The sequence below is a fragment of the Corylus avellana genome, chromosome ca5, assembly GCF_901000735.1.
Source record: "Corylus avellana chromosome ca5, CavTom2PMs-1.0".
NCBI classification, from domain to species: Eukaryota; Viridiplantae; Streptophyta; class Magnoliopsida; order Fagales; family Betulaceae; genus Corylus; species Corylus avellana.
The window spans coordinates 28,846,106-28,862,884 of record NC_081545.1 but is presented as its reverse complement, the minus strand read 5'-3'; the positions used below and the strand labels follow the sequence as shown (position 1 = coordinate 28,862,884).

At 35.7% G+C, this 16,779-nt stretch overlaps 2 protein-coding genes across 2 annotated transcripts; both read left to right on the top strand.

Annotated features, from left to right (window-relative positions):
• Nucleotides 1-1,070: 1,070 nt before the first annotated feature.
• Nucleotides 1,071-8,180, top strand: LOC132181528 (uncharacterized). Its single transcript, XM_059594784.1, has 13 exons — nt 1,071-1,338; nt 1,810-1,907; nt 2,014-2,100; nt 2,189-2,357; nt 2,441-3,013; nt 3,590-3,732; nt 3,830-4,027; nt 4,156-4,246; nt 4,339-4,507; nt 5,244-5,354; nt 5,500-5,596; nt 7,002-7,114; nt 7,860-8,180. The coding sequence occupies exons 1-12, from the start codon at nt 1,144-1,146 to the stop codon at nt 7,069-7,071; spliced, it is 2,001 nt and encodes a 666-aa protein (XP_059450767.1). The 5' UTR covers nt 1,071-1,143; the 3' UTR covers nt 7,072-7,114; nt 7,860-8,180.
• Nucleotides 8,181-8,430: 250 nt separating this feature from the next.
• Nucleotides 8,431-16,629, top strand: LOC132180422 (uncharacterized). The gene is made up of 9 exons (XM_059593230.1): nt 8,431-8,774; nt 8,881-8,927; nt 9,088-9,190; nt 10,376-10,462; nt 11,213-11,296; nt 15,070-15,123; nt 15,627-15,707; nt 15,918-15,963; nt 16,078-16,629. Exons 1-9 carry the CDS (start codon nt 8,490-8,492, stop codon nt 16,158-16,160), a joined length of 870 nt encoding a protein of 289 aa, XP_059449213.1. The 5' UTR covers nt 8,431-8,489; the 3' UTR covers nt 16,161-16,629.
• The last annotated feature ends 150 nt before the right edge of the window (nt 16,630-16,779 follow it).

Here is a 16,779-nt window from a genome sequence, read left to right as displayed (position 1 = left end):
GCTTGAAGGTGTAAGCCTTGAGAAAGAGTGCCCAAAAAAAAGTAACGAAGAAGCCGCTTATTCGCATGATAACACTAATGATATGTTCGGCTTAGTCATTGTGAGATATTGAAGCCCACCAATACGGCTATGAAATTAAATAAGGTTGCCAAAGGAATGTGAAGTATGTTGATGGGCTGGATGTGCACCATAGGACTAGAATCAGTGGAGACCATCACTTGTACGTTTAATCTCAATATTAAGGAAGCAGTGGATAAAATCAAGATCCTTTATAACAAATTCACTGCTTAATAAATAAATAAAATAATGAAGCATAGTAGTATTATCACCGGTAATCATCCACCATATCAACATGGGAAAATTTGTCAACGACAAAATATGAATGGAAGAGATCCCTACGTGTATTTTTTATATTGTTACTCTAGAGCAGTTTGCTCTTTCAATTTAGAGCCATGGAGCTCTAGTTGTCTTATTTTATTAATGAAATCAAAGAAGAATTTATTCAAAAAAAAAAAAAAAAGTTCGAGCAATTTCATTATAATTAATAACGCATTTTTAAATTAACGTGGCAAGGGTTTTTTAATTAAAAAAAATATAATTTTCTCTTTTTTATCTGTCACTTACGGTCTGCTACATCAATTTATAAATTTTTCTAGATTTATTTGTTTGACTCCATATACATGGGTGCAAGCCAAAAAAACAATATTATCTCTACCTTCTATCAAAAGGAAAATAAAAATAAAAATAATCCATGTCACGAATTCTCTAATTTCTCTTTCAAATATATCTAAAATAAAAGTTTAATGCATGATTATAACCATTAGATAGAGACGTGTGATTTATTTTACAAAAAATTTGATGAATAAAATCTCACACGTTGATCCAAAGGGCAACGTTTTTGGACCGTCCAATTTTCCGCGCCTTCCGTAAGCCTTCCAAAATTCCAAATCGCGGGAATTCAGTTTCCCTATATTTTCGTTGATTTTTCAATTTCTCGCGTCCCGCCACTGCCGATAAGAAATAAGAGGGAAGAAACGAAATTCAAAAGAAGTTCAAAAGGCACACGCGCGCCAAGCAACGCTCTCATTTCTCTCTTAAGACAGCAGAAACAGAAAACGGAAACTCTGAAAAGACTTTTCAGAAATGGCCGTTGCTTCTTCGACCTCTGCAACCATTGTATCTGCTAAGGAGAAGGAGAGCAAGGACACGAAGAAGAGGATCCAGGTCGTTGACGACGTTGGAGATAATGGGAACAAAGCGAAGCGCTCAAAACGCCCCGGAGTTCGCGTCGTCGGGAACCGAATCTACGATTCTGTGAACGGGAAGAGCTGTCACCAGGTGATTCCCGTTTGGATTTCGAATTCCCCGTTTCCGTTATGTTTGGCTGACGAGAAACTGAGTATTTATTAATATTCTTCTCTGTTTGCGATCCTACGAGCCCTGAAAAACTTCGCTCCATTAAGCCCGGAGGCATTAATTTGATGTAGTGGAAGTATGGTGTCCCTTTGTGACTTGAATGTCCATTTTTGTTATTTTTGGTTGGTGAGAAAAGCGTGGCATTGTTTAGAAAATGTCCTACTTAGTTGGCTTTACAACTTTGATTTAAGTTATTGTATGGGAAATGCCTACATCGCAAACCCTAGGTTTCAGATTTTTTTACTTGTGGCTATTTGGAAGATTATTTTCTCTTCTCAGCGATCGAATGGAGTGCTAATGACAATTTTAGTTGCTGAAATTTTGATTGGTTGATTTGTTTTTCTGGGATAATTTGCTGATTGTTTTCTTATATCTTTGGATATAATGGTGAAGTGTCGTCAAAAAACAATGGATTTTTCGGCATCGTGTAAGAACCTGAAAGCGAACAAGCCTTGTACTATAAAGTTCTGTCACACATGCCTATTGAACAGGTTAGATTTGATGATAAACTTCTTCTTCAAGTGTTAATTTTGTGGAATAATTGATACTAGTTTTATAAATGCTATTGGCTAATTCATTTGCTTAATATTAACTTAGATATGGAGAGAAAGCAGAGGAGATGGAGATGTTGGATGACTGGAAATGTCCCAAGTGCAGAGGCATTTGCAATTGCAGTTTTTGCATGTTAGTGTTCAATGATGTGAACTACCTGTTATTTTTATTTGTTGTTGTTAGTATTTTTGTGATTCTGAATAAGAACTTTTTTTTCTAGGAAGAAAAAAGGTTACCATCCCACTGGTCAACTAGTGCTAACAGCCAAGAATGCTGGTTATTCATCTGTTTTGGAAATGATGAATGTCAAAAGTCCTGATGATTTGGGTCAAGATGAGGTTGTTGAAATTGCGAGTGTCTCGCCGACGAAGTTGGGTGCTTCAAACAAGGTTTGATAGTGTTTACTTAGTACCATGCACCAACATTTTAGCTTTTGGTTTGTTTGAGTGATGGGGTTTATGTTCCTTCACAGGGATCTGAAGGGGTTTCACCGAGGAAAATGGGGAAGGAAAATTCTTTTGATGGAAAGACTGATGCTGACTTGAATTCTAAGAAATCGGTAACAAACTGTAGTGAGAAGAAGTCAAAGAAAACAAAGCGGGAAGGATTGAAGGAAATGTGTAATGGCAGCAGGGATGAAGGTGCTCACCCAAAAAGAAGTAGCCTGATAAAACCTACAGCGTCTGAGGAGATCTCTAAAAAAGAAGTTCAAATAAATGGAAAAGCTAGTAGTGTCCTCTCCAAGAAAAAGAATTCTAAGACATGGGTTTCAAATAATGTTCCTGTTAAATCTGAAGATAAGACGGATGCTAAAACTCAGCAAGATGCAGGAATGCTGAATGCTTTGAAGAATGAGAATGCCAGGGCCAAGCCTAAGAAAGTCAGAATGCCATGGTGTACCATGAATCTTGAGAACACAGAACTGGATGCTGACATTCCTATGCCTCAGGGTGCCAGCTTGGCGACTATAGCTGACATTGAGTTACCTCCTGAAGATGTTGGACATGCATTGCAATTTTTAGAATTTTGTGCCTCTTTTGGAAAGGTAAATTTTACTTTGGTTTTATTAACTATTAGACCAAAATTCAAATCTGTGAATCTGGTAATTGATTGCAATATCTTTGTATCTTAATTATATATTAGTTGATTGTGCAATCATTATGGGCAATTAAACGATTCAGCATCAATTGTTTCGGTCATGGTTTTACCACCAAACAACCATAAAATTCTTTTAGGATTCATGAAGACCATTACCAGGTACTTATAGATCAAGCCCCATCCAAGAAGCCCTCAAGAACTTATCAAGAAAAACCTAATTGAGTGCTGAATTTCTTAAATATACTGCATCAACTGGTTATTGCAAAATTCCTTTCAATGTCAATCTATTAAATGGTCTATGTTCCCATACAAAAATATGCCACTAAGCTTCTTCCTCTACACTGTTGCACTCTTAAATTGGCTATTTCGTGGTAGGTTGGAGATTGGTTTCCTTGTATTGCATGTCAGTTATATATTTGTTTGTATAATTGTATGTACACATATTTAGATTGGCAAGTTATACACCAACCCGACAGGTTTTGAACTCATGACATCATTCTTTGTACTGTTTTTTTATATTTAGGTGCTTGACGTTAAAAAAGGACAAGCTGAATCTTTACTTCGAGAATTAAGATATGGGCGACGTGGGCGGCGAGCTGAATATTCAATGACAGTTCAATTTCATATCCAACTTTTGTCTTTAATACAAAAGGATGTGGGGGAAGAGTATGAATTTTACATAATTACTTTATATATAAAGTTGGCTTTTATTTTTAAAATTTTGGATGGACGAGTTGGTTATATGCTAGCATTTTTTGTTTAGGTCTCTTTCATCAAGTCCGACAAGCGGAAGAAACTCATGGTGGCCAGCTCTGGGGAAATGCATCTCCGAATCCCAATGTGTATTAAAAGAACTGCACTTGGATTGCTTTGATAGAGGTGCTGATGAATATGACAACTTAGACTTCTCAATGAAACTCAGAATCTTAAATTTTCTTTGTGATGAGGCTCTAGGCACAATGTAAGTAAAAACAGATTTAATGTATAAATTATGTTTTTAAATATCTATTTTTTCCTTCTCTCTTTCTTCTTTTTAAATTTATACCCCTGGTTTAGAGTATGATGAGGAATACTTTATCGTACTTCTAGAAAATTGAGGAGTTGGATTGATGACCAAAATTCAAAAGTTGTAGAACAAGGGAAGCAAGCAAAAGAAAAGCTTATCGTTGCAAAGGAGAAGGTAATGAAAATAATAAAGCATGCATCTTTCCAAGCTTAGAAATAATGTTATTCTTTAAGTGGTTTCTAATCTGAAACTGGTTTTTGGTATAGGAGAAACATCTAAAGCAGAAGTTGCGGGATGAGGTGGCCAAAGCTATTATTGCAAAAAATGGTGTTCCTCTTTCTATTTCAGAGCATGAGGCTATTATTTCACAAATAAAAAGTGATACTGCTCAAGCTCATGCTGAGATGCTTGATGCTAAGGGCATGGTATCTAAGAGTAAGTTCAGGATTCCTAATTTTTAAAGTTTATGCGATTTTGTGGTGTGCAAGATACTTGTTCTTTAATAAAAATATTTGTAGGAATAGTTGTTCTTTCACTTGTGGAGTTAACGCTGTAAAATTTATACAGGGGAACATTTCTATATTTGTCTTAGGGTTTACTATATTAAACATATTGTCTTCTAATATTATGTTAACCTTTGAGAATCTATTTATTTAATTTAAGCTTTGGTATTAAATAGAGTCTGACACTTTTCGCATCAATAAATGCTAACTCTTTTTTAAGTGTCTTAAAAGGCAATTCATCCAAAAGAAGGAAGTGTCTGAAAATGTCTTAGATGCTAGTATCCTCATTACAAATTCCTGACTAGCCAATGGCTGATCAAATTTTATTTCTTTGGCATATAATATATGAAAATTGAGAAACAAAAGCAGCATATTGCCGATCAAAATATCATGTTTTGACACTCCGGTTTAGGGAAGTTGCAGGCAGTATGTATCGCCATACAAACTCAAGTAAAATGTGAAACCAACACATAGGTAGACTGATTAAATATAACCTTAGTAAACTATCCACTGTATTGCAAATTATATTGGTTTGGTTATTGCTTTACTAATTTTCAAAGTTATGTATGTTTGTGAACCTCTATGTATGGATTTGCATATGTATATTTTTTAAATACTTAGAGAATGTTGTGTTTTTCAAACTCTATTTTGACATTCCTTTCTTATAGGGAGGCCAAGATTTGATGCTATTAGAACAGAGGCTATGTTTTTGGATGTCGATGGTCGTGCATTTTGGGAATTGAAAGGCTATACTGGTGAAAAGGATATTTTACTTCAAGGTTTGTTTTGTTTCTAAATGTTTTAATTTACTTTGTAGAGATCCAGTTAGTGAATCCAGATGTCGTGTTTACACAAAAGTATCAAGGTGTTTTTTATTGGAGAGAAGCAAAACGCAATCTACAACTATCATGTTTCGTTGTACAGATATGGGGACCTGGGATGCAGTGGCGTCTGATGAAAAATGGTTTGTCTATGGTGCTGAACAGAAACAAGCAATTGAGCAGTACTTTTATTCTTTAAGGTCAAGCACTTCTTTTTTATTTTTTATTTTTAAAAAACATTTTAAGTTGAAATTGTTATGTACAGTTAAACCTTTTGTTTTATCAAAGCTATATTTGAGGGTTTGGATGCTTTTTATCTCTCATCAGAAGGTATTTATAAGAAAGTTCATCAGGGGTGGGAAGGTATTTTGTAATATAGAAATCCTTTAAAATCACATATTGATGTGGATATTTTTTCTTGAAACTAGTATCAAATTCCCTTTTGAAATTCTAGGGAAAGGTTTTTAAGCTTGCAGGAAGCTTTTAGAGACACATTGGTAACATTTTGAAGTGGCTTTGATACTGATGTTATTTACAGGTTTGTCTGGACAAGGTTTCCAAGAATTTCATAAGCAGATATTTCTTAAGGAAACTCTTAATTCTTTTTCCGTACATTTTGGTAATGCTTCTTGCAAGTTGTGGCATAGTCCAGGTTGCTTCTTAGTTGATCATAAGCTATTTCCCTTTTTCCTCTTATTGGGACCAAGGGGATCTCTCTTCTGTTTGTGTATCACAACTTGGTGTTTGTGGGAACTCTTCCTACATGTTCAGTTGGCACTAATTAGTACAGATGGAAAGCCAACTTTGGTTTGGTTTCCCAGTGTTCGTATAGCATGAATACTGGACCTCCCAGGAAAGGTACAATATTTCCAGCATCCTTTGTCTTGCACTACACCCATCAATATTTCCTACATGATTTACTTACAAGAGGCTAGAGATTTCTTTTCCTAAAAGACAATTACAATTATTTTATCACCTGCGTGCTAACTAACGTACCCCATGTAAGGAAGAACCTACATGGTAACGGAAATGAGACATATTACTCTCACTACCCTCACCAATCATTTTGTTGGCTTCAAATAATGGTTAAGTTATGTAGAAACAAATTCTGTTATAAAAGAGATTTTTGAGGGCATGGCTGAAATTGGTTATGTGATGAAGCTAGGGACATAAGCAGATTATAGAGTGAAACTATAGTTTTGGACACTAATAACCCACTCTCAATATCTTTTGTGCAAGGATGTAACCTCCCTATCATCAATTTTATTTATTTTTTATTTATTTTTTTAAGGCTAACTGAGATACTGTGGTGAAGTTTTCCATATTCCTAGGTCATTATACGGAAGGTCATTACCCAGTGGTGGTCTCGCCTAAGTGGGGTCCTAGGTCATAGTATAAATTATAAATTTATGGAAGTATCTACTGTTGATATTTATGTGGATCTACACTCAGTTGTGACACTAAGGAAAGATCGAAAGTATCTGTATGAAGCAAAAGTATCTAAATGCATCTCTCAGATGCCAAGGATTTGTAATTTCTGGTCCTGTTCTTGTTTGGTCTCTGCTGTGCTTCACCATTTTGATTTTTCTTGTGCTTTGCTTGCAGGGGAAAAAGGCTGAGGATTCAAAATGTTGGTCACACTGTTCCAAGTGGAAATAATGAAGCAAAGATATAGCTGATGCTTGGATAATTTGCCACCTATAAATATTAGAACTTGGGTAATTTTACATGAACCTCTTCATTTTTGTGATTGTACAATTCAGGTACTTGGTTGCAAATAGAAGTGAGTTTTTTAAGGTAAATGCACCATCAAAATCTAAAGGGTTTGTGAAATTATGCAATAAAGGTTCAGTTTAATGTTGAAGCGAACTGGATTCAGGCAAGCCAAAGCAGATTTCAATTGTTTCAATGCCTCTTGGTTGATGTTGGACCATGTATAATTGGGTTGGATAACCACTACTGCATTATACCCACTGAAAATAGGACAACTTGTTACAAACCCTTCAACCATTTAACATTTCGTTTAAATTTGGGGAATTTTGTTATTGATCTTGAATTGAGTGCTGGATGCCTATATTGTTTGTAGCTCGATTGAACTTTGATCACCCAAACATGAACTGTTTTGTGGAACTCAACCCTAACTATTGATCTGGGTTTTGTAATGGCAGCTACCAACCCAAGCTAATGACAGTGGGTAAAATTAGTGTGGGGGGTTTTTCATGCCAGCTATATTCCAAGTCTTGGAATACACCTTCTTGACTGTCATCATCCTTATCATTTACACTATGATTGTATCTGTTATTAGAAGCTGCATATTGGTTTCAGTTTGTTCTAGAGAAGTTTTTCTAGGACAGGTGATTTGAAAGCTTTTCTTGTAAATTGGGAGACTGCTGTTTAAATGCTAAAAACCTTTATAGAGAGGTCAAGACTCAAGACTGACCAAATTTTCTTTTTATGGAGCAGGCAGCTAAGAAGTGAGAGATTTGATTTCTGCTGTACTTTGAAGTTTGAACCATTCTCTTGCTTCCATTTTTTGAAGATACAAATGTGTACATCTAAAGGGAAGCGCGAAAAGATCATATGAACCAATGATGGTTTTCTATCTTGTTTTGTATCCAGGAATGTAGCTAGCTAGTATTAGCATGTATGCCTCCCTGTGAAGGTTATGCCCTCTTTTGTACTTGTACATCGCCTTTTTCTTTTATTTTTTCCTGAACAGAAAATTTCTGATAAAAAAGCAGATTATTGCATATTAGTCCATATATCGATCTTGTATTTGTACCCTCCAGCAATTATTCTCCTTTTTGGATTTTAACATTTCTTATTTATTATTTTATTTTTTTCTATTTAGAGTTAGTTTTTTATTTTTTATTTTTTTATTTTTTGGGTAATTAATAAAACAAAACAAAGAAGAGAAACCATTTTTATAAATATTTTAAAGGGATATAAAAATTGGAGAAAACATGAGGACACGTCATCTAGAATTTGGCGGTTGAGAGCAGCCCAACAGGTTTTCAGTCCTCAAACTGTATCAACCATCCTCTCCTTTCTACTTTCTTGGATAGACTCAAAGCACTGCTCTGTAAAACAAAAATGAAAGCAATATCAGCGCCCAGAGGAGGAGCCATCCTCTGCTCCCACACCCACCACTTCACTCTCTGCAACCGCCTCTGCTTTCTCTCCCTCCATCCCAGCTGCCCACCGCGACCTCATGGTCTCCACCTCACACGATCAAGCCGCTTCCTCACCCACTCTACACCCCTTTCTCCCAAACCGCACCGTTTCATCCTCCAAGCTGCCGAGTCAACCCAGCCTACCTCGCTCTCCTCGTCCACCGACAAAACCGTCATCGCCGACGCCGAATTCTCGCTCGCTAAGGTACCGGCACGCCTAGTATTGAAGTGGATGAGTTTGCAAAGGCTATATAAATGTGAAATTATTATTACTGTAAAGTCAATAAGGGTTTGTGACTGATTTTTTGCAGGTTTCATTTGGTGTTATTGGCCTAGGTCTTGGGGTTACACTCTTGTCGTGAGTGATTTATATATAATCTTTGAGAAATATATATATATATATATATATATATATAACAACATTTTCATATTCTAATAACACAGAGTCGTCCAATGCCATTCTATATGAAGGTGGATTGCTCTGAAATTTTATGTATTGGTTTGTTTGCAATCTGTAGGTATGGGTTTGGGGCTTACTTTAATATCCTCCCAGGATCTGAGTGGTCAGCAATAATGCTAACATATGGCTTCCCTCTTGCAATTATTGGCATGGCTCTCAAGGTAAATTGATATATTTAAAGATTACCCCATTAAACCTTCAACTGCATACTATTATTTGCTTACTTTGTAGAGATTTGGCAATGCAGACGGAATTTTGTATCTAGAAAATGAGAAAGATAATAGGTATAAGCAGCAGTCTCCTCATTATCAAATTTTAGAATGCTTAATAGTCACTCCTACTTTTTACTGCTCTACCGTTAGAGATATATAGCATATCAGCTATGTTTTAGCTGCTGAATGGTTCAAAATTAAGTTCTACTCTCATATGAGTACTCAACTTTTACTTTCTCGTCTTAATTCCATTGGAAAAAAAAAATGCTTTGAGAAACTTGTGGAATTCATTTAGAGAACATCAACGATAATCTTATAAACCAATGAGGACAACCTAGAATTTTAGGTTATAAAAAAATAAAAATAAAAATCCTTGAATTTATATCTGTGCACGAAGGCTCATTGAAAACGTAACTGAAATTTAGTTTTGGAGGCTCAAAAAATTAAAAAAGACTCAGAAGCTCCTGCCAAAATCCAATTGGAGCTGCTGCCCACAATGACCTTATGGGGTATGAGCACCCAATCTTGCAAAACATGGACTGGCAACTTACTCTAGAAGGAAACGGCATTAAAAGGTGGGATTGATCTGCCATTGAACTGTTACTAATAATCCTACGCTGAAGGTGATACTTTGCAGGAAGGTATATTGACATGGATTGTAACATATTTAGGCCATTGTTCCACCATTGATTTTCAACCAATAATCTTAATGTTACTTTTCGGCATAACTATGGATAAATCAAAATGCTATTCTGCATTCCTACTTACCAAAAGCCATTCTTGATTTCCATATTTATTTAACAAAGTTTTATAAGAAATGCTAAGAGCAGTTTTAATTGGCATGTAAAGGGGAAAAAAGTGTAGCAGTCACAGTGATCTGACCATTTTTATGGTGCATAATTTAATTTCTCCACTTGATATTACCTTGACTTGTATTGTTAAAACTACATATCTCTCAAAGATTTTTTTTTTTAAAAGAAAATCTATGTAGTTTGCTTGAATTCCTTTTCAGGATGTAGTTATGATAATTTCTTATGTATTAAAATTTCAGCACATTTTTTAATTAATAGTGATGATAATCACTTCATGTGTCTTTGTGACTGCATCATAGATAGCCTTTTGACCATTTTGCAGTATGCGGAACTGAAACCAGTCCCATGCTTGACTTACTCAGATGCTCAAAATTTGAGAGAAGCATGTGCCACTCCAATCCTTAAGCAGGTACTTCAATCAAATCAGCTCACTCTTCTTAGCTTATACAGAATCTTAGCAAATAGTGCTGCTCACAAGGTTCTCCTATAGCTGTTGTAACCGTTCTTTCCTCAGTTTGACAATTGAATAATGTCATGAACATTTCCAACTGTTAGAAGCTTGATTTTTTTTTTTTTTTTTTAATCTTTTGTTCCTTGTGTGTATATACTCATAGCAACATCGTTTTTCTTTTTCTTTTTGGGGAGGGTAGAATATCAAAGCCACATGTTTTGTGATTTCTATATCTTTTGAATATAAGGCGATTGCAATGAGTATACGCTCAACATGTTGTCTTGATGCTGACTGAGAAAAAATTGAAAAGAGAATGAGAAAAAAAGGAAAGGAATAAGGGTCTTGATAACAATGGTTTTTTGTACATAAGAAGCATGGAAATATGTCATGTTGGGGAGATAATCTTTTTGAACATAAGCATTGAAGTTGATGTCCCTTTGAGACCCTTTGATCAGTCAATTTTCAGTGAATTCTGTCTTTAATGAAAATGTGGTGTAGATCTGTATCATGCACATCATTACTAAGCCTTGTCCCATTTTGTACTAACCTTATGCTCGAACATGTTTGAGTTTGTACTGATTACTCCGTATCATTACTTGATATATATCTTTTGAACACTTGTATCCAAAGTAAAAATTCATAATGTATTTTGCTTGATCTTGCCCAAATAATTTTATGTATGGTTTGCCTTTTTTGCATATTTATTAGGTCAGAAATGATGTTATAAGATATCGCTATGGGGATGAGCAGCATTTGGATGAGGCATTGAAACGGATTTTTCAGTATGGTCAAGTATGTTCTCTAATATCACTTATACTACGCAATTTGTGTTTTTGATTAATCCTCAAACTTAAATGTATTTTAAAAATCCATGATGCATAAAACTATTTTTTCACCCTTGAAAATTTCCAAATTGATATACTACCGAGGCATTTTTCTCTCCTAATTGTTTCAAGCTTCTTAACCATTTCCTACCTCAACCTTAAAAAGGAATCAAGAGTACAGTTCCATTGTCAATCCTGCTTTTACTCTTACTCATCCTTGACATATGAGAGTACATATTTTTAGGCAATATCTGATGAAGAATCTCACACATGCTTCAGTAAAAAGAGAGATATGGAGACAAATTATATGAAAACTATTGTCTAGTGCTTCATTTGATAACAAATTTAAATAGCTGTTCACAAACTTCGTGATTTGGACTGGCTGCTTTAAATATGAATAAAGCAAACTGAGACAAAACTGTAGATGCTCTGGGGCACTTGGGTTGAATTTTTTTTTTGTTTCAATCTCATTGTCAAGCCTATTCAATTATTTATAGGTAATACATAATATGTGTATTTGCATGCATGTGTGTGTACATGGATATTCATCTTGTTTGAGAAACTTGCCTTATGGGTCAAAGAAATATTTTCCTGTTGTATCCTATTGGTGGGTTTTTTTTTTTTTTTTTTGCTTTGGTAAGTAATGTTATTACCAAAAGAAAAAATATATGCAACAATGCTCAACACAAGCAGTGGGGTCCCTGATCCCTATTGCGCCCTAGAAACATGCCCCTCCATTCATGGGAGGCCAACAACCTGGAGTTCTCTCACAAACTTTGAGATTAGGCTCTCCTAAAATCACAAGCTACAATAATAAATACAATATAACAGTTCAAGCACACAAGTACATTCAGCAAGTCCAATTACTCTCACAGCTCGAGAGTTTAGTTAAGCTATGGAGGTTTGCTGAATTCTTTCCTTTCCAGTCCCACTTTGGTGCCTTTGGAAGAGTCTTTCCCAGTCTTTCCTTTTGTTATCTTCCTGAGAAGACACATCTTTTCTAGAATGCTTAAATTCCACCTGTCCAGAAGAGCTCAAACCCTCTTTCACTTTGTAGGAAGATAGAACATCAAACATATTACTACTGCCACCATTTGTTTGATGATTATTAGCATCTTTTACACTGTCTTTACTCTTGTTGGCAAATTCAATGTCAAAACATCTTTGGGTGTAAGTTTTAAGTCTAGGGTTGAGTCAGTGCATTTTTGGAGCTGAAAGAGTGAAAAACCAAGAAATTGAAGATCTCATTCGAACGAGACCAGGTTTGTTCAAATGAGATTTTGTGCCGAGTTCCAGAATACTTCGGCTGTTGTCCTGGTCGCATCCCAACCGAACGGAGGATCAAGCATAGTTCCATATAGTTCCATTTGCAAATTCATTCAATGTCTGTTCGAACGGGAGGATCACATAATGCTTCGGGTGGAGTGTCATTCGAAGTTTGTTCGAACGTTGCATGTTCAAAAATGAGAAACTCTAGGTCTCGTTCGAACGAAATTTGCGTCAGGTTGTGAAAATTCTAGCCAACTTCGTCTAGAAAGTTTTGTTTTCTCCCATCTATATAACCCTCACATACCACAACTTCCATACACCAAGAGAGGCATTATTCCTTTGTCGCGAGAGAAGTTTATCATTATTCTTGGGCCTATACAGATCATAAACTTTTTGTAGTTTCTTCTTTACCAGATCAAACCACAGAAGAGCCTGCAACTACTGAAGTTTCGATTTTGAAGCATACAAGGTTTATTTGTGAAGGTGATCCATATAGAAGGACAAAGGTTCTAGAGCTACTGCGGTGAGAGGTGAACGTGTCATTTACTGGGGTTATGAGATTGAGTCTCCAGAGTTACAAAGGTTTTGTAAGTAGAAGAATCTGTAACTTAAATCTTCTACAGTAGATGCCTTTAGGGTTGGCTGGCCCTCAGAGTGGTTTTAATTTGAGGAGTTTTTCAAAAGATTTCCATTTCGTTATCAAAATCTTTGTGTTTTTTTATTTTATTGCTTTCTTGATTTTGGTATTGATATCTGTGGTGGTTGGATTGAAAGTTGATAAGTTATTAATCTTGATTGTTGTTAAGATTGACATATTGACTTTTTGTTACAACTTGGGGTCTAAATCATATTTTTTTAAGTCTCAACCTCACTAGGATTTGTCTCTACTCCTTTCTGCTTTCTTTTCCACTCAGTATTGTCTAGTGTTTGTCTAGTCTTTCTTTCCCTCCACTCTTGCTTAGGTTGGTCTTATTTTGCTTTTGGATGCAAACTAGCATTTGTAGAAGCATGCCCAAAGGACTTGCAGCTTCCGCATTTGGGAGGTCACTGTGGCATTTCAACACCAACTTCAGAGACTTTACCATACCCAGGTTCAGATTCATGGATATAGGAATCTCCTGGTCTACTTCAATCTCAACATGGATGTGAGCAAAATTGACCCTACTCCTGGTAGAGAGGGTCCACAATAATGCTGCCAATGTAACTTAGCCGATCATCCCACAGTATTCCAATAGGAGCGTCATACAATTTTAACCAAACCAGGATCTTTGTAAAGGTGCACGTCTTCTATATGGTACGTGGTTGCCATTTGTTAACAATTAAGAGTTTACCAGCAGTGTAGTATGGCCCCTCACTAAGAATCTTCCCCATTACTTCCCCATCCCAGGCCTTAAAGATGTAAAAACAGTAAAACATAAACAACATCTATGTAAAATCTAGGGAGTAATCATTGGGAGGGCAAACTATTTTTTTTTTTGTTGCTATTGGAACTTTTGTAATATTTTTCAAATCTTTGGGGGGCCCGTGCCATGTCTTCAATTGTCAATCTGTAAATATAACAAGGATCTGGCCACAGCTTTAAGCCTGTGGGACTTTTGGGGCTGTCTACCCCAGAATCTGCCCCTGCCTGCAAAAGGTACAATGCCCTCAAAAGAAGCAAGTTGCCTGCTTATTTGAGTTGTTGCAACCTTTTATGTCTCTTTATTTTTTTTTTTTACCGCCCTTTTTTTTGGGGAGGGGGGTAAATGAAAGAGTATATGGCAGAAAACAACCAGGAGATGAGCTTAATTTAAAGGTACATTATTTATGTGCACAATGTGCTCGTGTTTGGTGTATTCACCATCATTTTTGTCCACATCTTGTTCAAGTAGGGCGTCTGCTTTTTTTCCTTTTTATATTTTTCGTGTATCTGATGAAATATTAGGGGTGCAACTGATGTGAAATATAAAAAGCATTGGAGGAAACTCTAGTTTAAGTGGGACCAAACTAACTCATGTAAAATAAAAGAAGTGGGGACCAAGCTCTAGTTTTTTTTTTTTTTTTTTTTTTTCCTGTAATGGAATTTTTTTACTTACTGGGGGAATAAAAGAACTCATGTGAAATATAAGAAATGTTATTTTTATTTTTTTGGGTGTCCAATTTATTAGGCACATGAAACATAAAAAGTGGTATATAAACCCTAGTGTAAGTGGAGGCCACTAAGAAATCATAATTTTGTTGAGACACATTAATTTGGGTATGTTGGTAATTAGATAAATAATGTAAGATATTTTGCAGGGGTCCCCCCCCCCCCCTCTCAAATGCCTATGTAATCCTTATAAAATTAAATTTGTTACCCCCCAAAAAATTTTCTTTTTAGTTTTACCCCATATCTAAAATTCTAGTTCTGCCCATGTCATGATTTTTCTAGTTGGTCCGTACTCTTGCCCATAGATATGCTTTGACGTCAGTTTTTTCTGCTGTTTTTCTCAGGGTGGAGGAATTCCACGGAGGAGTGCTCCTATTCTACAAATGATTCGTGAAGAAGTATGCTTCCTTGACTTTTATTTTTATTAACTATATTTTTTGTAATAACTTATGAATGTTCTGCCATACACAAAAATTTCTAACTAAATCAATGTCATTGGTGGCTACTTCTTTAGTCATTAGCATTTATTCTTCTGTTGAGGAACTGGTACATTTCAAGATGAGTTTTCCAATCATGCGCAAGAGAAGGTTTTTCAACCTTTTGCTTGCTCAATTATTTTTTGGCATCGTGCATTTATATAGAGATGTTGAGCCTTCAGTTGTCTGAGGCGCTCAAATTTTGATATGATGATATCTCTTGCGTATTTCACTGCTGGCTTCTCTAGAACTCATTCCACGGTCTATCTGTTATGCACTGTGTTGTTACTTGAGACTATTTGCCGTTTAACAGGAGCCTTGCTTACTGAATTAGTTCTTCTAGATAATGCTTTTGATTGATTGGTATCTGTATGTGATGATCAGTACCCCCTTTTCTGTTGCCTTATTTTGCTACAATCTCTTAGGTCACAGAAGATGGTAAATACTGTTTAGTCCTAGTGTTTGAAGCCAAAGCTCTGCAGTTGTCAGATTTTGAAAAAAGACAGGTAAAATAATTCTCTAAGCTTGCAGGATTTTTTTTTATTTTTTGGGTATATGTGAATCATGAAAATCATGTAAAATTGGACCCTTGCACTTCATAATTATTTTTTTTTATTTTTTTTTTCATGCACTTCATAATTTTGTTTGTAATCTTAATGCAAGAATAATAGAATATAAATGCATACTAATTTCTTCATTTCCAATTATGGGTTTAGGCAAAATTTGCTTCTTTCTTTGGACCGGGGATAACAGCTGAAGTTGGTAAGCATTTCATGTTTAAAATACTTTGATTGATTCAAATGAAAATCTTAAAGGCTTGAAAAGCACAAAATTCGTTACATGGAAAACCTAAGTACTATAAACTTGTGCATTCAGGAAAGAGTGGGAATGATGATCTATATGAAGTCCGACTTATTTCCAACTCCAACTCCAGCCCCAACCCCAATGCATCTCCTTAGCGCAGTGTATGATGGACTTCAATCTAATTCTGCTATCTGGCTTTGGCTTCACAAGTCCCTTGTAAAGTTTTGTATAATGTTTAGAATCAGCTGGGATAACATTATTATAACAAAATCAAATTTTTGAAGAGGAATATATACAAAAGCAGTTGGGAAGATGGATGACTGGAGGCTGCAAGCCTGCAACTGCATGCTGTTGTGGCAATTCGCTCATGCTAACTTTTTTTTTTTTTTTTTTAATTATTTATGATCATACAAGTAACAAGCTACTGTGGATGAATGTATTCATACACTACAAGCGTTTAACACATATAGGGCGTGTGTTTCGTCACATTAGGGTACATGCAACTATCCTCATTATTGACTTGAGAAATGTTATAAACTCCTACTCCAACACTCTGAATCTGAAGTGCACACTTCTTGACATGACACTGAAAATTATGATTATATCCAAAATTTGATAGTGATCTATCACTTCTTGACGTGGTACTGAAAATTTTCATTGGATTCAAAATTCAATAGTAATCAATCTAAAATTTAATGGTAACTTTTAGTGCTATAGGCCCCGTTTGCCAACAGCACGGGGCAAGCACTGTAGCTGGAACGGCACTGTTCTAGC